The 23,347-nt window shown below is 50.2% G+C and overlaps 1 protein-coding gene across 3 annotated transcripts in view; it reads right to left on the bottom strand.

The window, feature by feature from the left end:
* The window catches only part of Adgrd1 (adhesion G protein-coupled receptor D1), a 107,850-nt gene that overhangs the window by 14,387 nt on the left and 70,116 nt on the right, over positions 1–23,347 (bottom strand). For all 3 annotated transcript variants that reach the window (NM_001081342.1, NM_001347486.1, XM_006504308.2), the window contains 6 exons: positions 18,284–18,407; positions 12,061–12,164; positions 10,933–11,044; positions 10,517–10,670; positions 1,821–1,887; positions 514–580 (listed from right to left, as the gene is read on the bottom strand). In NM_001081342.1, the coding sequence (NP_001074811.1) occupies positions 514–580; positions 1,821–1,887; positions 10,517–10,670; positions 10,933–11,044; positions 12,061–12,164; positions 18,284–18,407 (628 nt within the window). The remainder of the gene's footprint in view (positions 1–513; positions 581–1,820; positions 1,888–10,516; positions 10,671–10,932; positions 11,045–12,060; positions 12,165–18,283; positions 18,408–23,347) is intronic.

Raw genomic sequence — 23,347 nt, 5'->3', positions numbered from 1 at the left:
TGTTGTGTGGGTCTGGCTGCTCGCTAACCCTGTGTGGCACTGCCACAGAGAGTAGCCTCGGGGAAGACAAAGAGTTCCTCAGCCATGGGCAGGTGCCCCGAGTGGAGCTGTGTGGCTGATATAGGTCTCTATGTCTCTGACCATCCTCACTGTCTCTTGTCTCTGACTCTTCACTTACGTGTGGAGTCCCCAGGAGCCCCTCAAATAGCCTTGGAGTGTTCGGACTCTCTGAGAAGTCTGTGCACGCCTCTGGGTATGAGCTCAGTGGAGGTACACTGAGGGCTAATTGGGGCTGCTCCAAACTCAGGGCCTTCCTGAGGCTATGGGCAAGGGAAGCTCAGAGTCACTCACTCCTTGGGGGGTGGGGAACAGCAAGCATAAACAAATGAGCGGCAGGCAGTACAAGGCTGTATCTTGGGGTGTGTCTTCAAGGAACCTGGCACAGTTCAAATGGCCTTGCCCCTGACCTGTCTGGCTCTGCCTGTAAAGTGTGTGTGGGGGGGGGGGACTTACCACAATGACCAACAGAGCCGGGCCCACAAAGGCCCAAATAGCGCCACTCCCCAGAGCCAGCCAGCAGCTGTGGAGAGAAAAGAATTACGAGATCACCCTTGCCCATGGAGGTACCTCCACCCCGCAGCAGTGCCCCAGGACAGAGAAAGGACTTGTCGGCTCTAGGTATCGACTCCCATTCTTCATCTCCAAGTTATTCCCATGACGATCTCATGAGTCTCTTTCTCGGAGAGGATTTCTCAGAATTGATGCCTGGGTCAGCCACCTCTGACGAAGTCCAGCCAAAACCCGGAGTACATTTCAGTTTCGCTACCACAATAAACAAAAAGCTACACCGGCAACTGGCTTTGGGTTTTTTTGCAGAGCAAGACAAATTTTGGCCAGGAAGGTGCCTTTAATGGGGCTCAGAGAACTGGTTGGCCACCTGCCCATCTGCCCTGGGCCTGTGGTCCAGGCCTCCCAGCCAAGCAAGGACTCTAAGACCCATCTGTCTGAATCCCCCAGGCCATGTTCATTTGCATAATTGTATATTTCTTCAACTGGACGCTGCACACTTATTGATCATCCAAGAAAGGCCTGAAGGCTACAACATGGGCTTCATGGGTGACCAGAGCCATGCCCCGGGAGAAACACATGGATTAAAACCTTCCCATCAGAAGGATCAGTGGGTAAAAGCACTGGCTGCCAGGCCTCTTGATGGTCTGAGTTAGCACCCCAGGACCTGTGGTAAATGGAGAGAACTAACTCCTGAAGGCTGCCTTCCAACCTCCACACGGGTGCTGTGGCATATGTGCACACACACAGATGCATGTACATACAAGCACATGTATGCACATACACAATGAAAAACTAGATGTTAAAAAAAAAAAAGAAAAAATCTAAGAATATAGTAATACCCACGCTATGGTTCCTTTTTGGGTTGGTCAGGTTTTTTTTTTTTTTTTTTTTTTGTTGTTGTTGTTGTTTTTGTTGTTGTTTTTTTGGGGGGGTTTTTTTTGGTTTTCCAGACAAGGTTTCTCTGTGGAACCCTGGCTGTCCTGGAACTCAGTAGGTGGACCAGGCTGGCCTCAAACTTAGGCCCACAGGAGCCACCACTGCCCAGGTTACATTGCTGATTCTAAGAGCACAGTGGGATTGCTCTTGTTCCCACTGCCCAGGCCTGGAGGGAGCCAGCTGGTGCCCACTCTGCACCAGGGTGAACGTGGGCATCTGAGAACAGCACTGTGAAGCACTTTGTAGATCCTTCTCCACAGGAGGGCCTGCCAACCACGAGGCATGCTCAGCTCAGAGCACACAGGGTCACTTACCTGTCACTTGTCCCATAGCTGTCCATAGAGGATGATATGGAGATGATGCAGATGAGGAGAGGGCACCCTGTGGAGAGACAGAGATGTCACCTGACCTGCTCCCATCCCCTTCTGTCCACAAATGCCAGGTTCAGCTCCTGGTGTGACAAGTACATGGGGGTGGGGTGGGGTGGGGGGACTATGGCGCACTGGGTATGGAATATTGCTAGGCACAAGGACCTTGAGGGCTAAGCCAGAGGTCACACATGCTCTCTCTCTCTCTCTCTCTCTCTCTCTCTCTCTCTCTCTCTCTCTCACACACACACACACACACACACACACACACACACGCTCACACACACACACACACACACACACACACGCTCACACACACACACACACACACACACACACACACAGCCTTCTTTTGGTTCTACACAGGAGCCTAGGGATATGTGATAGCCCAGGACTTAGGGCACATGACCCACGATGACAAGAATGGAAGGCTGTTGTCCTGTTTGGAACACAATTCCTAGCTAAGTCAACTGACCCACAAGACACATGTCCAAGTAGTTAAGGACATTTTGTGAGTGTTAACAGGGATGTGTGTCCTGGACACGTGGCAGGCAGAGGCCCAGGCCTCTGTTGAACACCCCACACTCCACGGGCTGGCAGGGGAAGGGGATAGTCTTGGGTCAGCTGCACTAGACAGCACATGCTGCTAGTGTTTGAGGCCACAATCTTCTAGTCAGGCATTCTGTCCCCCATCTATAGGGCCAAGAGGCTGGCTCCTTCCTTGCTCTCAGGTGTGTAACCCATGACTGGCTCAGTGGACCATCAATCTCCCATAGCCACAGCAATTGATTGAAAGATGGACATGTGACCTGGGTGAACCAATAAGACTCCAGCAGGGACTGCCCCTGAGACTGAGAGGAAAAAAAGAACTCTGTCCCCTGGGGACATGGGTGGGACAGACGGGGCTTGTGCAGCCACCTTAGCACCATGGGGGTGTTAAGGAATGATCAGGGCTCTGCCAATGAAGACATCAAGAAAAGCAAATTTATGTTGTGGAAGCCCATAGATCAAGATCTGAATGCTACCACCATGGGCCTTTTGGGGCTATAGGGACCATTAAGTTTTCTTTGTGCCTAAGCCAGTTTGAGCTGAATTTGTTTTTGCAAAGCCTCATCAGACTTCTGGATAGGCAGTGGAAGTGAGGTCTAAGAACAAACTAGAAAAACATTTAGACCAGCAATTCCCACAGCATTCCATCTCCCCGCCAAGAAAGGACTCCGGGTCAAACTGCTCTTAAGAGCCAGGCAGCCCAAAGCGAGCTGACCGCTCCCTGCACTTTCAAAGTTCAGAGGATTTTTATATATTCAGATGTGAGTCTCCACACGGAGGAAGCAGCTCTTCGATCTTTAGCTCAGCTGTGGCGTGGTGTTTCACTCTGGAAAACACACCTGAATTTTCAAGCTGATCATTTCCAAATTCTGCAAACGCTTTCAGACACTCAGCATCTTCTACAGGACCTGGTGCCCTTTGCCTCCCCCGATAGGGGGCAAAGAGCCAAAAGAACTGACTCCATACCCCACTGCAAGATCCCTCCACTGATGACATTCAAAAGAAAGGACTGTAGAACAGTGGTTCTCAACCTGTGGGCCATGACCCCTTCGGTGGGGGAGGGGGCGGATGTCAAAGGACTCTTTCACAGAGGTCCCATGGCAGATATCCTGCATGGCACATCTTTGCATTAGGATTCCTAACAGTAACAAACTTACAGTTATGAAGCAGAAACAAAATAACTTTATGGTTGAGGGTTACCACAACACTAGGAACTGATTAAAGGTTTGCAGCATTAGGAAGGTTGAGAACCACTGCTCTAGGGAAAACTATTTCAGCCTTCAGCTTCAACCAGCTTGTGGGAGAGCAGCCTAGTGTCTCCACCCCCCACGGCTCTCTAGCGCCCCCTATAGATGGCTGGCTTCATGCTTCCATTCTCTATACCAAAAGAGTGGTTTGGGGTCTAGTGTCTCCTCCTCCTCCTCCTCCTCCTCCTCCTCCTCCTCCTCCTCCCCCTCCCCCTCCTCCTCTTCCTCCCCCTTCTCCCCCTCCCCCTCCTCCTCCTCCTTTTCCCCCTCTTTCTCCTCCTCTTTCTCCTCCTTTTGTTTTTTGTTTTGTGTGTGTGTGTGTGTGTGTGTGTGTGTAGACAGAGTTTTTGAGCCCTGGCTACCCTGGACTCACTTTGTGATCAGGCTGACCTCAAACGCACAGAGATCCACCTGTCTCTGCCTCCTGAGTGCTTGTATCAAAGGCATGTGCCACCACACCTGGCTAGCTGCATCTTTTAAAGATGCCCCCCCCATCCTTGAGTCCAGTTTAAAGCAAGATACACAGGACATCAGGGAGTCTCTAAAGCAGATAATCAGCACAGGACTCAGCCCTTGCTGTGGATCTGGGTCACTCTCAGGCCCCCCTGCAAGTGCCCCTGGTCTAGGACAGCTACTTCTCCATGGTGATTCTTCATGGGAACACTAGCGATGACTCTCTGGTCCCTCCCAGAGGCAGTCAGAGCCTCACACATCTCGAAGACACTGAGGTGTATGGTGGCACAGAGTTTGGAAGGCACATATCAAGCTCTCACGGTCCACCCAAGATGGGCAATATTGCCTCCAATACTTTGGACAGTGGAAGTGAGGGGCTGGTCCCAGGTTGTGACTTTATGGTATCACATCATGACTGAGGAGCAGCCAGAAGGACAGCAAGAGGATGGATAGATGGATAGGAAGACAATACACAGCAGAGTGGTGAAAAGCTCAAAGGGGTTTCTTTATCCACTTCTATCTGTCTCCATATATACATTCATATTCATGTGCTCTGTTTTGGGAATCTAATTTTGTGTCTCTAAATTCCTGCCCGTCAGAGATTAAGAAGAGAAAAATCACAAGCAGAAAAACAAGGAGAGTGGAAGCAGACAAAGGGAAGGAGCCAGGGGCCAGAGAGTCAAATGGCACCCAGCTCCCTTCCTAAGGATACACCAGAGATTCAGCTGACTCCATGGAATGGAGTCTATAGAATGCTCGAACGGGGCTATTGCAAGGGCCACATGAGATGCGTGTGAACAGCAAAGCCCTGTGTGTGACACTGTGTATGATGCTGGTCGTAACCAGCATTCTGGATGCTCAGATTCCCTACCTGTTTCCACCAATGTCTCCTATGAAGCTGTCTTCCCCAAACCCCAGCAGACGGTGTCACTTTTCTGGAGTCTTTCTGAGCCCATCACCACAGACATATTCTCTCTGGTCACGAGAGAATGACCTCTCGGGACATGGTAACCTTTCAGAGGCCCCAGCCAATTGCTGTCCTATAGATAGCTTTGGCCCCCCGAGACCCTGATGGAGGGTGGCAGACATTTTGGGGGGAATTACTGCCGGGGAGTGCTGGCCAGAAACAAGAGAGGAGTTGGGGAGTTCCCATGGAAACCACTGACGCCACCTTCCCCGAGTTTGCTGTTGTTGCACCTATGAAAAGTGTGTACCATGAGACACTTGGGACTTGGTTCTAAGTGGCAGGAGGTAGTAGTGTGTGCTTCTTATGGGTTCAGGACTGGATTCCCATGCATTGGCTCCAAGTGGAGACCTCTCCACTCCGGGCTCTGGGCACCTTGCTCTTAACCTCTTCCTGACCCTGTTCCACGGTTAGACAGGTCTTACAACCATGACATCAGTGCTTGACATTTGTACTGGCTGGTTTTAGGTCAACTTGACACAACTGGACAGCAGACAGGAAGGAACCTCCATTGAGAGAAATGCCTCCATAAGATCCAGCTGTAGAACATTTTCTTAATTGGTGATTGATGGGGGAGGGCCCAGCTCATTGTGGGTGGTGTGATCCCTGCTTGGCCTGGGCTCTACAAGAAAGCAGGCTGAGCAAGGCAGGAAAGCAAGCCAGTAAGCAGCAGCAGCAGCAGCAGCAGCAGCAGCAGCAGCAGCAGCAGCACCCCTCCATGGCCTCTGTATCAGCTCTCACCTCCAGGTTCCTGCCCTGCTTGGGTTCCTGCCCTCACCACTTTTGATGATGAACTGTTCTATGGACTGGCGAGTGGAATAAACCCTTTCCTCCCCAAGCTGCCCTGTGGTCCTGGTGTTGCATTGCAGCAATAGTAACCATAACCAGGACAACATTCAAACCCGACCAAAGGTAGGAAGCTCTGCCTGGCTAACCCTAACTAAACCCCACTACCCCCCCCCAGAGACTGAGCTGGCTTCCTAAATAAAAACGAAAAGGAAGGCAGGCCTGGGACAGATTTACTTCATTGGGGTCTCCTGTGTCACCCTAGATGACAGGGACGTCACAGAAGACATCGGGTTCAATAGAGAGCAATAAACCTCATGCCTTCTCTCCACACTGAGTTGGTAATCAAATTCCAGTTGGCTGCATCAAAATGCAGGCACCTCAAAATCCCTCATCTCCCCAGGGATACAACCTGTTCCCCTTGATTTCACAAACCCCTGAGTTCAGGTCACGGCTGCCACCAAACCTTTAACTGACTCCGTGCTGCCTCCCCACCTCAGCTTGAAAACAGCATTACATTTCTAAAAGCTTCAATTCCGTGCAGGCTGAAGCACTGGCAGGGAGAGACCCGAGGGGAAGAGGCTATGGTCCTGTGGTCTCTGGCTGCAGCGGGGTCTCCCGTGTCAGCTCCAGCTCCTTCTTCATTAGGGGGCTGGGGCGTTAAAAACCTGCTGCCTGCAGGCGGACGGTACTTAGGCCAGAAGCCAACCCTGCCCGGAGAAGATGAAGGACACAGTTCACGGGCTCCTGACGAAATTAATTAAGGGTAGGATGATGGGAAGATGGATGGGGGCTGCGGGGGTCAGAGCTGCCTGGCTTTCTATTTGTAGAGAGCTTGTATCAGGGCTGCGGACTGAGTTCTGTGGGGACCACATGTGTGGACAACAGAAAAACTCGGCCTACCACATTGGGAGGCAGGATGCCCTGCCTCCTCGGTTTGTTTGTTTGTTTGTTTCAAAAGGAGTTTGCCATTGTAAACTTCATGCTTTAATATTGGTAAATAGCTCATTTTTCTTCAACATTGGACCGATCAAGTAAAATACTCCTCTAGGTTGGAGACAGCAGACTAGCACGCTCACTCACACACCCTTCACACACATTCACACATTCACTCACACGCCCACCCCACACCCATTTACACACACACACACACACACACTCACATGCCCACTCACACAAACATACACACACACTTGCACACTCACTCGTCCACCGCACACACCCATCACATTCCACACTCAGCCCTGATCACCTGCCCTTCTCCATCAGCATGACTAGTTTCCCATCCATGAAGAAACCAGGAAGATGCCGGTAGCCACCCTTGTCAATGTCTAGATCTTTCCTAACAGAAGTCAGTAGTCACAGGAAGGAGTCACCTCCTACCTGGGTCAGACTGAAGAAGCAGGTCACCCTTGGATCAGCCTACTGAGGGGCTGGAGAGCGGTGGACTCTAGCCTTGTCTATCACACATGCGCAAAAGCAGCAGTGTGAGTGCCCAGGCTGAGCGGGGAGACAACAGGAACCATGGGTACCAACTGCATGGCCTGCAGCTGTTGGAGGTAGCTGCCCACCCACATCCCCTGCTCTGTCTCTCCAGGGAATCCCTGGGAAAGTGTCAAGTGTCGACGCCTCCACTTCAGCCTCAAATAAATGGCATTTGCCAACTCAGAGCGCACACGGTAAACACAGTTAATCTGCTGTTTGCATAATGAGGGCTGAGAAAATTAAACCTATTTGAAGGAAGGCAGAAAAAAAAGCAGCAGGTCTTTGATGCTTAGCCCACGTTTTTTTTTTACAACTGCTGCGCCCATCCACAGCAGGACACTTGTAGGAAGTGGGCTCTGCTGTGCTGGCTGGGACTCCCTCGGATGAGCAAGAGTCAACATAGCTGACAAGCCAAGACCAGGCAGGACATTGCATCAGCCATGGCCCAGGGAGACTCTGCATGGTGGATAGTAAGGGTCCAACCTTTGAAACTTTCAGAGCCCCTGTAAACTTTTCTAAGTCGGAGCAGCTGATAGAGATAAATAAATTCAAGACCATCCAGGAAATCAGTGTAAGAATAGGGAGGCCTGGGGCACTTGAGTGGCTTCCCTACTTCCTGCCTGGTGACATGAGTATGGCTCTGCTTCCCCCCCACCCCCCAAGCTCCCCAGCCCAGGCCTGCAGGGTATTCCTTGGGGCAGAGCTAAAATCTCTAGCCCTCATCTCTTCATTAGAAAGCCCCATTCTAAAGAGGCTGTTGACACACACCTGTGCTGCCCTCCCCTCTAATCCCAGACCACACAGTGTGTTTATCAATACAAGTGCGACAGCCCTCTGTGCCCTACTGTAACTGACTCTCAGGGGCCACTGTCCCTTCCCAGAGCCCTCTGAAGAACAGCGTGACACCAGCTGGGTTCGAACTTCACCCTGTTCCTCCACTCTGATAGGAAATGCCAGCCCAGGGCCAGCTTCAAGCAGTCCAAGTAACAGAGTAGTGGACCAGTGAACAGGTAGCCACAGGAGGAGGCTCAGAGCCCCGAACTATATGATCCAAAAGGTCCTAAGTCACACAAGATCACAGAGTGACAACATATCTGAGAGACTGCCTGGGAGGGACCAGTGCCATTAAAGACACTGATAGAAGTAACTATCAGCAGAACGCATCAGGTAGCAGATGCGTTTCTCTCTCTCTCTCTCTCTCTCTCTCTCTCTCTCTCTCTCTCTCTCTCTCTCTCAAAGAAGAAACGTGGGTCAAATGAGCACTCTGGAACCAAGAAGTATAATCATTGAAATGAAAACTTCACTAGAGGAGCTGGCAGGGGCCAGGCAGCCGGAGGAAGAGTCAGGACCATGCAGACTATGCTACATGGAGATCAGAGGAAACAGGAGCCAACAGGGTTCCCAGAGAAACTCAGACACCATGGCACTTCTGGTGGGCACTGCAGGCTGCCAGAGAGGAGAGCAGAGCAAAGCAGGTGTCTGAAGACACCACGGCTGCTTCAACAGTTGATAAGGACCAGGAGGAATGCCAGGAAGCTGGGAAGGGAGGCAGCCTGGTCATGACTGAGTGCAAAGGCTGAAAGGGAGAGGAAACGCTGGGTGAGATGGGAGAAAAGCAGCCCTCCGGCTCCAGGACCTGAGAGAATGAAGAGCAGAACTTCAGGGCCAACCGTGGAGACAGAGGCAATGAGGGAACACAAGGTGTCCCTAGGAAAAGCAACCGAGTCCAGCACAGCCACCTTGTAAAATGAAGGCAAGATGGACGTTGTGAGATAAACAGCCGACAGAGCTGCTTCGCCAGATACAGAAAGAAAAGAGAATGCTCAGCTCAGGGAAGAGAGCTAGGGGCACGCACAGCAATGACAGGCACATCAGTGCAGGCACAAAGACACATGTACACACACATACAGAAAGACAGACTCGCGAACACAGAGACACACCCACGTGCGCGCACCCAGATTCGTGGACACACATAGAAACACAGACCTACACACAATGACACCAATAGCTTATGAAATTATAAGCAACGGTGGAGTTGGGTGCCCTCCTCTTTTCTTTTCTCTCAATTGAGTTAAAAAGCAATAATATCAAATGACATTTATAGAGCTGCATTATTAGGTCCATAACAAATAGAAATGTAATAAGCTTCCAAGGTACACGGGAGGGAGAGAGGGAAACGCAGTGTGGGAGCGTGGTGACAAGACCAGATGGCAATTCAGACTGCAGGGACATCTGCAGAGGACCAGAAGACCAGACATGGTACGTCCGATGGATAACAAGACACACCCTGCAGAGACACACCCTCGGTCTCCTCTCTTGGCTTCTGTTAGAGAGGGGAGGTTGATAAAGAGATACCATAACCCTTGGCCCCCCATGCAGTTGTGATATGTGTAGCAATAACCACAGAAAAAAGGGGATAAAGTAATAGAAACACTTAACAGCAACGCTTCCCCGTCTCACTGTAATTTAGTGAGAACATAAAATAGATTTTAATATGCTGAAATGCATACAGTATGTGCGGGGGTAACCGCTAAAGAAAACGACCCAGGAAATACAAGGTGAGCTCATTAAGAGTATTAAAGCGCCACACAGGAAAATACCCACTTAAGTCAAAGGAAGGCAGAGAGGGAGCAGAAACAGGAACGGGCCAAGTGACGTCAACATCTCACTTCAAAAAAAAAATGAGCAGAGCAAACAGAGGAAAGACCTAGGTCAGAATGGAGAACTCGAATGTCACCTTGAACTAGCTAAGCCTGACAGGGTTTGAACACGCTGTCCAACAGCAAAACACAGACTCTTTCCAAGACAATGGTATATTGATACACCATGAGTCACGCTGACCAATCCCATCTCCAGCAATGTCCCTCCACACCTGATCCCCCCCCCATCCCATACCATCTCCACCTAAACCCAACCCATCTCTAGCTAAACCCACCCCATCTCCATCTAAACCCATCCCGTCTCTACCAAACCCTGCCCCACAGTCACCTGCTCTGCCTCTCTGCCACCAGAACCCATTCCATTCCATCTGCCCCATCCCTACCCGGCCCACCTCATCCCTCCCAACCTATATTAATAGGTCCCACCCCTGCCATCTGCCCCACCCCTGCCACACACCCCAGCCTATCCTTGCCCTCTGCCCCTCCCCTACTACATACCCCAGCCTATCCCATAGTAGTAGAGGTGCTTGCTGTCCTCTGAGCCGAAGACCTTTATCACCATGCTGTAGAGATGTAGTCCCTCCACCAGCATCCAAGCAAAGGCGGTCAGGAAGAAGTAATGTAGGAGGACAGCCAGCACCTGGCACGGGACCTGGTAGCCAAGCAAAGGTGCAGGGTGAGACCACGGGGTACATGGGGGGGCCGTGCTGAGGCTTTGCTTACTCTTATTTATTCCCAGGACCTCATTTTATTCCTGGGGAGGCAAGGCTCAGTTTCTCAGGCCAGAGTTCTACAGCCCGTGTTGCTGCCACTCCCCACATGCCCACTGCTACTCCCCAGCCATGCCCACTGCCACTGCCACTGCCGTGACTCAAGAAGAGACAGCTGCCGGCCGAGGGTCAGCACCCACTCACCGTGCCAGGCTCCATGCTGAAGCTGATCAGCAGCAAGACCTGGGCTACCAGGACAGCGAAGGACAGGTTGGCGTGGATGTGGTAACGCTGGTTCCGAATGGTGCTGACAGAACTGAAGACAGAGAGGCGGGTGTAAGTCCCGGAGCTCAGCCTCGACATCCTACCCCCACTCGGGTCCCCTCTCTACTTCTCTTTGAGAAACCATGAGTATCTTCATAGCTCCTACCCCTGCCCATGCCATAGCTCCCTGCTTGGACCCTGGTTGTTCTGGGCTAGCCTCCTACTTCCTTTCATAGTTCCAGCCACTCTGCACAGCCTGAGCCCTTCCCGGAAGTTCAGTGGCTCCTCTAACCTCCCTGGGCCCTCTTCTGTTTCACCCTTTCCACTGTGAGGGATGGGGTGGGGGAGATGGAGGGAACTAATTGAAATTCTAAATTAGAACCTGCAGAAAATACACCCCATGACGTCATGGGCATCATCGAAATTGAGGGCAGCAGGAAGGGAGGGCGCCTCTTGGATACAGGAGGGTGGCTACAGGACCCGCCATTCTTTTATGGTCATTCCTGGCAGGGCTCTTCCTGGAGGCCTGGATGACTACCAATAGGGAGGGCTTTCTGGCCTCCCACCCTAAGATGCTCACCTCTGCACTGTCTCCTTGTGCGTGGCAGACTGCTCGAGAAGGCATTTATTTATTCTTTGGCTTTCTTGGTTATTGATGGGCCCCATCCAAAGGCATTTATGCATAACTTGGCCTCAAAACCAAGCACCATTGCTTGCTGATGAGGGTGCAGTCAAGGATGTATGTGCTAGCTCTCGCCTGGCTCAGATCCCACCGGAACTCAAGTGCCAAGGTGGGACTTTCCAGACCTTTCTGACATGTCTAAAACCTGCTGACCCTACCCTACAGGCCCTGCTATTTCCATTTTTTCTGCACCTCAGATATGAAAGTGAAAGTCACCGGAGAACAGTCACATAGTCACATCTGTACCCCTACTAGCTAGGACGCATGCCCCCGCCCCCCCAAAGGGTCTTCAGAGCCAGACAGAGGAATGGCCAGAGTGACAGGAAACACTTATATTTCCAGTAACTTTCTAGACTTCCTGGGGACACAAGGAGAGGGTGACTCACGACAGTACTGCGAAGGTGACCAGGGTGGCAGCCAGGCAGAGAACTGACAGAGAGCAGCCAACGTAACTGATGGACGACAGCGCCACCTGGTGTCCATGTGTGAGCTGCGGGAACAGAAGGAGATGTGGGAGGCTGGCCTTCCATCCATCCCATCCCCTGGCTGGGATGGTGCCAAAGTGGTTACACCCACAGTGCTGACCTTGTAATGCCAACCTCCAAGACTTGCCTCACAGAAAGAGGGCTACACCACACTGGAATTCAGGGTTGGCATTTCCCGTGCTCTGGGTTGCTCCGTTGTATCCGCTGTGTTCCCCACTTAAGCTACCTGGCCTGTATTACCACCATACTCCCAGCCATGTCTGAATGGGTGATCTAGGATGATCAGAGATATGTGCCTCCTCTGGCTATGAAATTCAGAGAGCAACAGTGAGGGGCTTGAGGTGGGTACCAGTGGATGCACAGACATAAGGCTAGGAAAACTACACACAGCATGCTGGGTGAGAGGATCACTTCCAGGTCTCTTGTCCTCAGTATCACTAACCCCCAAATTGACAGTCACTATATACTTGCCTTCACTGGCAGGCACACACCAGCCCTTGGGACCATCTCTTAAGTGGGCACCTATGTGGTCACCTGGACTGACATCTGTTGTGACAGACCATCTTCCATGCAATACAAGACATATGTAACAGACTATGCATCCCACTGGAGCCCAGCAGCCTGGGCTTGATGTTCTCATCCATGCCTCAGCATCTGGTACCTGGCCCTGTTCTGTTAAGGCTGGGTTTTTGGCTCTACCGGATGGTGTCCCAGCTCTGACGGAGGCTGAGCTTCCCCCTCATGCACTCTCTGGCCCTGGACAGAGCCTAGATACAGCCAGGCCTTGAGAGCCACCATGGTTCGCTGGGCGGCTCGAGGTTGGCGAGTATCCCTCATCTCAATCATTTGCTGACCACAGGCAGGAGCCTTACTGGGGCTGAGCCCAGGCTGTCAGCATTCTGTGTCCTATGGAAATGGATACACAATGCAGGTACAGGTGGGCATGAACATCCCAGCTACTGTGGAAGGATGGAGATGCCATGACCCCCTCACGGAGTTAATTAGACATCGAGACTAGGCCTTCTGCAGCTCAGGTCACCCCATGGGAGAGTCCGATAAGGAATCTGGGCCTCAGATACTTCCTACCAGGACCCAGGAGTCTCTCTGTCTCCCATCAGCCACCTGGCTTACCAGGGAAATGAGGTGCACAAGTCCTTCACAATGAATAAAATTCAGGACTTTTTCATCAAAAGCCAGGAGACTCCTCAAGGTTGATAGATTGACTAAGCTGCCAATCACAACAAGGAGCTACCTTCCTGGCTAAAGGACAGAGTCTAGTCCCTGGAGTCCTGGTGGGAACTGCCACCACATCAGGATGCAGCCACTCTCCTGAGAGATACCTGTAGCCCACAGAGACAAAAAATAGGCTCTTTCCCCATTATCTGTACTGGCTGTCAGGAACTAAGATTAACCTATGATACAAAGCCAGGCAAGGATGGAGGTAGGAAATCCAAGGACCAAAGACACAGGGCCAGGTGTGGTATAGATTCTCAGGACTGAGTCCTTCATGTCACACCAGATACCAGGAGATAAGGACCCCCTCCCTTTGCTGGCAGATCCTGACCCCAAAGTGCTGGGGGGCAGTGGTAACTGCTGGCAAAGTCCCCTTTATCCCCTAGCTCATCTCAGAGGCTTGAAAACAGCCAGATAGGCTTTGACATTGAACTTTTGTGGGTTTCAGGCCCAGCAGGGGGATTTAACTAACCTACAGCACTCAAAAGGAGAATTAAAGGGGTGTGTGGAATGGCTGGAGAGACAACTACCACTGAAGCAGGTCCCCACGGAGGTCAGAATCCTGAGGGGACACGTGAAAGGGGCTGGTCTGTATGCACCTAGTTGGAGCAATCTCCAAGATGCACCTACTCATTTGTAAGAAAGGAGCAATCTTCACCCTTTGTTCAGAGAACAAAGAGGTGCTTGCTGCAGGCTCAGAAGGCTTGTCGGTGGTGATGGAAACCACCAATGGAGAGGGAGGTGGCTCTGTGTGTGTGTGTGTGTGTGTGTGTGTGTGTGTGTGTGTGTGTGTGTGTGTGTATAATCTCTACAAAAATCCACAAAGAATTCCTCCACTATCTTATGCCTCTTCCATCTGGTTCTTGGACTCCTTTGGGGCTCCCTGCCCATAAGGAAACCAAAACTCAGACTATGGTACACTTCCACCTTCAAGCCTAGGCTGCCCATGCTGGCCAGTCCTTTGCTTCATTTTTTTGGGCACTGTCTCATCTAACCTGTCCCTGCACCTAGTCACCAAGCCTACCCCTTACCCCATGGAGCAAGACCCCCATTCTGAAGGCAGCCTCCTCCTCAAATAGGATCCCAGAGGAGACAGCTCCCCACCCCCAGCTTCAGAGCAGCTGATTCTTAATGAAGATTCTGGAATAAGACTGGTGGACCCCAGAGTAAGGACCTAGGGTGGGGCTCCCCAGACGTTACCTGGAAGCCTTTTATCTGCTCTGTCCCAGAGTCCCTCCTCTCTCCTCCCCTCCCTGACTTTCCTAGAAGCAGTTTACACTGTCCTTTCTGATGTGACTTCCTAGGCTCACATCCATGGCCCAAGTGGCCCAGGAGCCTCCCCAGAGCCTTAGGGAAAGATGTCTCATGGGAAGCAACCGACAAGAAGGCTGACACAGGGAGTGAATGAGACAATGGGAGACAGAAAGGGAGACAGGAATGAACACTTGAAGCGGGAGGCAACAGGGGAGAGAATAAGATAGGGATTAGGAAGATGAAGAGGAAAGAAAAGACTCTGCCCTGAGGTCTCTAGCAATGGCATCCAACATCTTCCTCAGCCATTCTCTCCTTTATTACTGAGGTAAGGTCTCTGGCTACAACCAGAGCCAATGGGGTTATCCTAGTTAGTCAGCTTGAACCAGGAATCCCCCAAGCCCATTCAGTTTTTCTGTGGGTGGCTAGGGACCCAGACTCTAGCCCCCACTTGCATGATAAATGCTTTATTAGCTGAGCCATCTCCGACGCTGATGTTTTAATGGAAGAGGTCCACACTTCCAGAGGGAGTGGCTAGGCCTGCTCCCCATCCTCCTGTCTCCACCCCAATCTGACGTGAGCCATCACAACCAGGGCATCCCTGAGGTCCTCATGCTCAAAGTTCATTCTGTGCCAGGTGTGGAGGGCGGGGGCTGGGGGGGGGTTCAAGGATGAAGGATGGTTCAGAAGCAGAACCATCAGCTGAGTACTTGGAGTTAGGAACTCAAGGCAGGGCGCTGAGCCTGGGTTCTCAGACTGAATGGTACCCACTCCATCTCCTTCTGATAACTGCCATGGGCCTCCAGGAGCTAGCAGCCCTGAGCTGGACTGCAGATGGCAGAGCTGAGGCTCAGCAGACCCACACAGCACACGGCAGGGAGGAACCCTAGTTGGGTGGAGGGGGTGAGTACTGCAGACCCACAGCCCAGGACAGGGATACAAGTATCTGCTGGACATTGCTTGGCATGCACAGACAGGCTGAATGTCCTGTAGAAAGAGCTTGCCTGTGCCCAGTCCTCACAGACCCCTCCAACCCTAGGAAACACCCATATGGTTTTGGCTATGCTGCACTCCTGCCCCCCCCACCCCCAAAGCAGCTCACACAGTGGTTCCACCAGTCTCATCACCCCTTGCTTTCATGCCTCCATACAGGTCACCTTCAGGGCCATATCCGACTGCCACTATCTTGAATCCAGACAAGAGATGGAAAGGGGTTCCACGACAGAACACCCAACACCGGCTTCAGGACCGAGTCTGTGCTGTCTTTCCCACCATGGCCAGATTTAGAAATACCAAAAAAAAAAAAAAAAAAAAAAAAAAAAAACCTGGCATTGGCTTCAGGACTGGATCCTCTGAGTCAGTGACCACAAACTCAGTGCCCCTGAAGTGCCTGGGAAAACTGCAGGAGGCCAGCTGAGGTTCCCACTCGGAGGAGCATGTGGGACCACTCTGCCCAGAGACCATTCGTTCCTCCTTCATCTGAGCCTGCTGGCCTAGTCAGGTCATCCTTCCCCCCATAGATGAGAATGAAAAGCACAAACTGAAGGTGAATGTCTACCAGTCTTGGTACAGGGAAGATGGCAAAGCAGGAATGAGCTAGGCCCACAACCTGTCTTCCTGCAGGGGCCGGGTCACCTCTGTTTCCTCCAATACTGTTCCTAGTCAAATTCAGCTCAGTGTGGCCGGGTCTTCTCCTTTTTAATTAAATTTAATTAACTTAATTTGTACATGGATGTGTACACATACATGTTGAGTGCATGTCTTTGCACATGTGTGAACATACATGAGAATGATGTCCGAAATCTTCCTCCATCTCCCCTCCTACCTTATTCATTGAGGCAGGGCCTGTTAATCAATCCTAGGGCTCTCCCATATGGCTAGTCTAGCTAGCCAGCTTGCTCTGGGGATTCCCAGCTCCATCTTCCAAGGCTGGAACTGCAGGTGGGCCACCGCACCCACACAACATTTATGTGTGTTTCTGGGAACCAAACTCTGGTCCATCATGCATGCAAGGCAAGCGCTTTAATCACTAAGCCATATCCCTAGCCCTGTTTGACTTTTTTTTTTTTTAAAGAAAAAAGAAAGAAAGGAAGAAATTGAGACTTTCAGATAAGGTATCTGAGCATAAAATTCTGATTAGATCACCAAGTCTTCCACATTTAAAATTCATAGACTTGAATGGGACCTGCTGAGTGGCCAAGGCCAGTCTCAGACCACATTCCTAGGGTCTCCTGGGACATCATCCTAGAGCATCCATCCTAGCATCCTGGGGTTCCCTGAAGCATCATCCTGACATCTCCTGGAGCATCATCCTGGGGTCCCCTAGAGCATAATCCTGGGGTCCCCTAGAGCATCATTCTAGGGTCTGCTGGGGGTATCCCTCCTAGTATTGGTCTAGTAATCTAAGTTACTACTCAGGTGTGCCTCACTGTCTATTGAGACACAGAAAGACCCCCCCACACACACACACACACTTAACCAGAAAGACAGAAGCCTCCAGCAGTGAGCCCCAAGAAAGAAACCAGGAGTGGAGAAGGCCAGGAGAGTTCTCAGAGAGTAGAAAAGATGGGAACACAATAGGATAAGACTCGAACCACAAACTGAAAGACCACAAGAGAGAACATAGGTGTCTTGGTGTCCAGGAGACGCAACCATTTCTATCACCTTATGAATTCTGTAAGTGTGCCTGGGGCTTGGCCTTACTTGTGAGATCTGCCTTAATTTCGTTAATGTTCATGAGACTGTTCCTTTTAAACGGGATAATTTTAAACCATTTTCAAATCAACCTTCCCTAGCAATGAATAGATGTGATTTCTCTCCCACGAAGACACCCACAGGCTGTCTAAATTTGGTGTCACCAATACTGACTGGTGACAGATTTATGATATAAATGAGTCTGGATTTCCTTCTTCTGATTTTCTCTTCCCTTTTTGACTTTGTAGATTGGACCTCTCTTGAGACGAATGCCAGGCATGAGTGGCCGCTCTCTGGAAAGTATGGGCCCCTTTGCACTGCTCAGTAGACCCTCCCAGGTAGACCAAAGAAAAGCAAAATATCTCTCAGTTCAATGGTCCAGCATGTGGAGGACCCAGAGGAAGACGCTCCACCCTGGTGTCATTTGAAGTGTCCCTAATGGCATGAGAACTCCTGTCTTCCACAGGGAGGCTGGGGATGCACCTGTGCCTTCCCTCTGAGTGGTCTTTGTGACACTTGGGTTCCCAACCAGCACCTTGGATGCTCACTTGCTCAACTGTCCACTAATAAGTTACCTCCAAGGGCAGCATCACTAGCCAAGGTACCTTCTCTTCTGGCTCTTGGTGTGCTTGTCCTGCAACTCTAGAGCAGCATCCCAGGGCAGCTCACAGCTTCCCCTTTATGGTCCTAGGCTTGTGATCTGGGTCCCATGTCCCGTTAAGCTCCCTTAACCAATATAGGTTTCTATGTGAACCAATTCATGTCAGACTCCCCCAGCTTGCCTTTCAAAGACTTTAACAATGTATTCGGCCGTCTCCCGGATATAGCAATGCGTCCAGCCATCTCCCAGATACGAGGTAACTTTGTAGCTAGTCTAGATCTGTGTGTCAAGGATGGTGATGGGGCTGTGATCTGAGGACCCTGTGGGGTCTACAGTGGCACTCACCTTCAGTGGGACCACTTGCATGAGGATGGCGAAGTTGGTGAGGTGTGTGCAGTGGCACACTGAATAAGTGAGATTTCCTTCTGTGAGTGCACAGCCCTGGCTGGACCAGACGCCTTCCCCGGAGCTGAGGGCACAATGAACAGGCATGATCAGTGGGAGCAATGGCACCCCTCGGCCCCCCAAGTGCAACAACTCACTGGCTAACTCTAATGGCAGGTATTAAAACTGGGAAGTGAGTGGTGCGCTGGTGGGGTCACAGAAAGCTTTCTGGGACCGAGAGAGGCAGAGTCACTACCTTAGCTTGGTCCCCTTGGGAAAGCTCCTGGACCCCTCCCAGTCTGGGAAGTGATGTTTGTGGCCCAGAGTCCAGCTTGGGAGGCCGGATACTCAGGGAATCCCAAGTATCCTGAGAAAACCATTACAGTGCTTCAGTGCATGTCTGGGGGACAGATATGTAAATTATAAGGTATACATAACTAATATAAAAGATATAAATAAGATAAAGAGAACTAAAAGGCAGTGTATACAAATATGATAGAATGTAGTACGTATAAATATAAAACCCCTGCATAGTACTTTTAAAACGTTTGGGGGCTGGAAAGGTGGCCCAATGGTTAATGTTACTTGCTGGACAATGATGAGGCTCTGTATTAGATTTCTGGAACATGTGTAAGAAGCTAGGCATGGTCCTGTGTGATCCTGCAACCCCAGTGCTGTGGGCAAATAGAGGCAAGGGGATTGCTGGGATTAGTGGAATTTGCTGGGGTTTGCTGGGGTTTGCTGGGGTTTGCTGGAGATTGCTAGAGATTGGTGGGACTGCTGGAGATTGCTGGTTGCCAGTGCAGCCGAAAAGAATGCAAGTTCAAGATTCAAGGAGAGACTCTGACTCAAAGAGTAAGGTAGAGAAGAGAAGAGAAGAGAAGAGAAGAGAAGAGAAGAGAAGAGAAGAGAAGAGAAGAGAAGAGAAGAGAAGAGAAGAATAGAAGGCATATAGACTAGCTCTTCTGACTGTGGCATGTGTGAGCGTACATGTGTACACACACACACTCTCTCTCTGACTCTCTGTCTCTGTCTCTCTCTCCACATGCACATGTTATTGCTGCTTAATATTTTATTTTACAGATTTTATCTTATGTGTGTGTTAGGGGATGAGGAGGCCTGCATGTGCATGCACGTGCCTGGAGAGGCAAGAAGAGAGCATCAGATCTCGTGGAGCTGTCCCTACAGGTGGTTGTGAGCTGCTGTCTGGGTGCTGGGAATTGAACACAGGTCCTCTGCAAAATCAGTATGTTGCCCTTCACCTCTAAGCCATCTCTCCAGCACCTCCTCACCCCCAATTGATTTTAAAAAGAATCCTCGGCCCACATGTATCATTATGCACAAAACACACAAAAAGCGACACCGCACACGGCATCATCATAGCATGCAGGAGGCAGTGTCTACCTGGTTTCCATGAATGCGCACAGAAATGAATGCATATTACTAAGGAAATTGACAGCCTCCTCACGGTGGCCTCCAAAACCCCGGGGGGGGGGGGGAGGGGAGGAGGTCAGGGGAGGTGGCTGGGGTCAAATGGAATGTTTGCTTTCCTGTAATGGTCTTGTCTCTAATTGCTGTTAGAGCCATGATTTCTTACAGTGACGCCCAGGTCAATAAGCTCTGATGACAGCTGGTTAATCTCTGCAGTGAGTGTGGTGGCCGCTGTCATTTTCTTGTGCGTACTTCTCTGTCCTTCCAAATGCCAGAAAGGTGTCTTTGTCAGCAAAGACAAACTTGTGCCTCAGCCTGAGGCAGGAGCCCCAGTCTACAGAGCTGAAGGAGCTGTGAGGCCCTGGCTGTCTCTGGTTTGTATTCTGCTGTAACTCCTATTTCTACCCTGCGTGTCAAGGGTACTTGCCCAGAGGGAGGGAACCCAGACCCCCATCTTGCATCCCTGACAATATCCATGCTCAAGACACTCAGCTTGAAGAGCATTATATTCTGTAGTCATTGCAATAGTAACCCTGCAGCAGGGGTGGGGACTGGGGCACTGAGAGTGTGGGAAAGGGGCCATGGAGCGGGTACTGCACCTGGTAATGGAAATGCAGGCACTAGCGGCTTTCTGGGTGGTTTTCATGATGAATGAGCCACCTCCTGGGGAGGTCAGAGGTACCCAGCAGAAAGCAAAGCCGGGCCCAATGGAATCACGCATAGAGAAGCCAGACTCCCTCAATAAGTACAGAATGCAAAGAAGTTTGGGCCCCTCCCCCACCCAACATTTGGCTCTAACTTTCCCAGAACTCAGGGAGGGACCACACACCCAGACAATTGTATTTTACACAACTATTTTGTATGCCCACCTAATGAAAGGATATGCTGCCTTGCCATTTGAGGTGACCCTGAGAATTTGGACACAGTCAGGAGGGTGGGCATGGCCCTCAGCTCTAGCGTGGAGTGTGCTGGGAAAAACCTTCTGTGAAAGTCATGCCCCAAGAACAGGACCCTGAAGGTGTGACTGCCCTAATCAGCCAGGGAAGCTGCAATCTGAGTGGTGTCACCTCTGTATGGGATGGAAATCTGTTCCCAAGGGAGGTGGTGGGGACAAGAAGGCAGCTTCCCAGCTGTGCACAAATAAATCTGCTCAGCAGACAGCTGAACAGTTACAGATAGCATCAAAAATATGCACAGCCTGTGACCTGGGACGTCCACGTCAAGGCAGAAATATGGTCACTCGGGTACATAAATACAATGTGATGTATATAAACACAGTAGAGGAAACACGAATCAACAGAGGCAGAACACAAAAGAAATGGTGTGGAATGACGCAGGAAATGTCAGATGGAGCAGTTCCATATATTTCCTATGAATGTAAGTGTATATGATACATAAAATATATTAAAACAATGCATAAACTCAGGGTAAATTGTAAAAAAAAAAACAAACAAACAACAACAAAAAAAAACCAAAGAGGTATTTGCTTTTTAAAAATGTTTCAGCCGGGCGTGGTGGCACATGCCTTTAATCCCAGCACTCAGGAGGCAGAGGCAGGAGGATTTCTGAGTTTGAGGCCAGCCTGGGCTACAAAGTGAGTTCTAGGACAGCCTGAGCTATACAGAAAAACCCTGTCTCAAAAAAACCAAAGGAAAAAAAAAGTTTCACCTTGAGAAATAAAAAGAATGCTATTTTGAAGCCGTGATGTGGTGGTGCATGCCTCTAACTTTAACACTTGGGAGGCTGAGACAGGGGGCTTGCTGTGAGTTCAAAGCCAGCCTGGACTATATTAGGGGCAGGGTGGGGATATAGTTCAGTAGTAGAGTGTGTGCCTAGCATGAGCAGCTCTGGGTCCAGTCCTCAGTCCCACAGAAGTAAATAGATGAATACATACATACATAAGTATTAAGTATATATCAAGAGAGTAACCATATGATTTCTTAGCATGTTAATCTTTTCCAAAAAGTGACCGATGGAGCTCAGAAAGACAGCTGCTCAACCAATAAATGCCGCTGCTGTTAGGCCTGGAGATCTGAGTTTAATAGACCTTGGGGGACACATAGGATGGAACGTGAGAGGTGACTTGAGCAGCAGGTGTCCCCTGAGGGCTCTGCACACACTCTGTAGCACCCGTGTGTGCATACACAGAAATGAATATTTTAAGATATTTAAATAATAGAAATAAAGTTAGAAGAAGTGGTCCAGAATTCTAAGCCCAGTGAAAATATCATTCAAAAATGAAAGAGACAGAGGCAGAGGCAAGGCAGGTGGATGTCTGTGAGTTGGAGGTCAGCCTGGTCTACCGAAAGAGTTCAAGGACAGCCAGGGCTACATAGAGGAACTCTCTCTCAAAAAAAAAAGAAAGAGAGAGAGAGAGAGAGAGAGAGAGGGAGAGGGAGGGAGGGGGAGGGAGGGAAGGAGAGAAGGAAGGAAGGAAGGAAGGAAGGAAGGAAGGAAGGAAGGGAAGGAAGGAAAAAGAGAAAGAAAAGGAAGGAAAAAAGAAAAGAAAAAAGGAAGGAAGAGAAAGAAAAAGAAGAAAGAGAGAGACAGAGAGACAATTTGTTCTCAGATGAAGAGTAACTCAATTTACTTCTACCAGGCTTACAGTACAAGGAAGGTTACAGGACAAAAACAAAGACATAAAAATAGCTGTAGTTGGGACAAGTGTAGGCATGCATGGCATGGCCCTGGTCTTGTCTGTAACTGCTCTACAAAACAGCCGCTTGTTGGGGCCAGCAATACAAACCCTGTAGAGCTACTGGAGACAGTGGCAACCTCATAAGCAACAGGCAAGGGGAACTGTGGATGTATTAATGACATCTTAGAATACTTTTAAAGTGATATGCTATTCATTGCTGGGAGACACCAATCAGTTGACCATGCTGTAGGCATGCGGAAACCACTACAGGGAAAAAAAAAAACACTAAAAGATATAAATTAAAAATCAGGAGTGTAAATAATACATCATCGAGAAAGACTCTTCTAGATCCTAATAAGATCAGAAAACAATACCAGGAGAGAAAGACAAACCAACAAGACAAACAGACAAACAAACAAACACGCCAACCCCCAGTGAATTACAAGACTTGGGAGGAGGTGATGGACTTTTACCCAATCATGTCACCGAGGGCATGACATGGAAATTGTCTGAACACGCTGATGATGAAAGATGGCCTGAAAGTCCCAGTTCTAGTAAAATCGGATGAAAGAAGAGGGAAGGGTGGACATTCAGCACCAGGAGCTTCCAATCAAGAGGCTAAGGAGAGGCTGAAGACATGGCTTGGGAATTACGAGTACTTCCTGCTCTTTCTGAGCTCCCCAGGTCTGTTCCAAGCACCTGCAACTCTAGCTCCAGGAGCTTCCAGTATCTCCCATGTGCACATACCCACACGTGCACACACACGCACACGCACACATACCCACACACACACGTGCACACACACACATACCCACACGCACACACACGCACACACACGCACACGCACACGCACACACACACACACCTAATTAATGATAATAAAAGCCAAATTGAAAAGGTCAGAGGAGTTGTGACTAAATATGTGGACCTGAGCATAGCATTCACCTTCCAGGGTA

The sequence above is a fragment of the Mus musculus genome, chromosome 5 (genome assembly GCF_000001635.26).
Source record: "Mus musculus strain C57BL/6J chromosome 5, GRCm38.p6 C57BL/6J".
NCBI classification, from domain to species: domain Eukaryota; kingdom Metazoa; phylum Chordata; class Mammalia; order Rodentia; family Muridae; genus Mus; species Mus musculus.
This window is presented reverse-complemented; position numbering and strand designations above follow the sequence as displayed.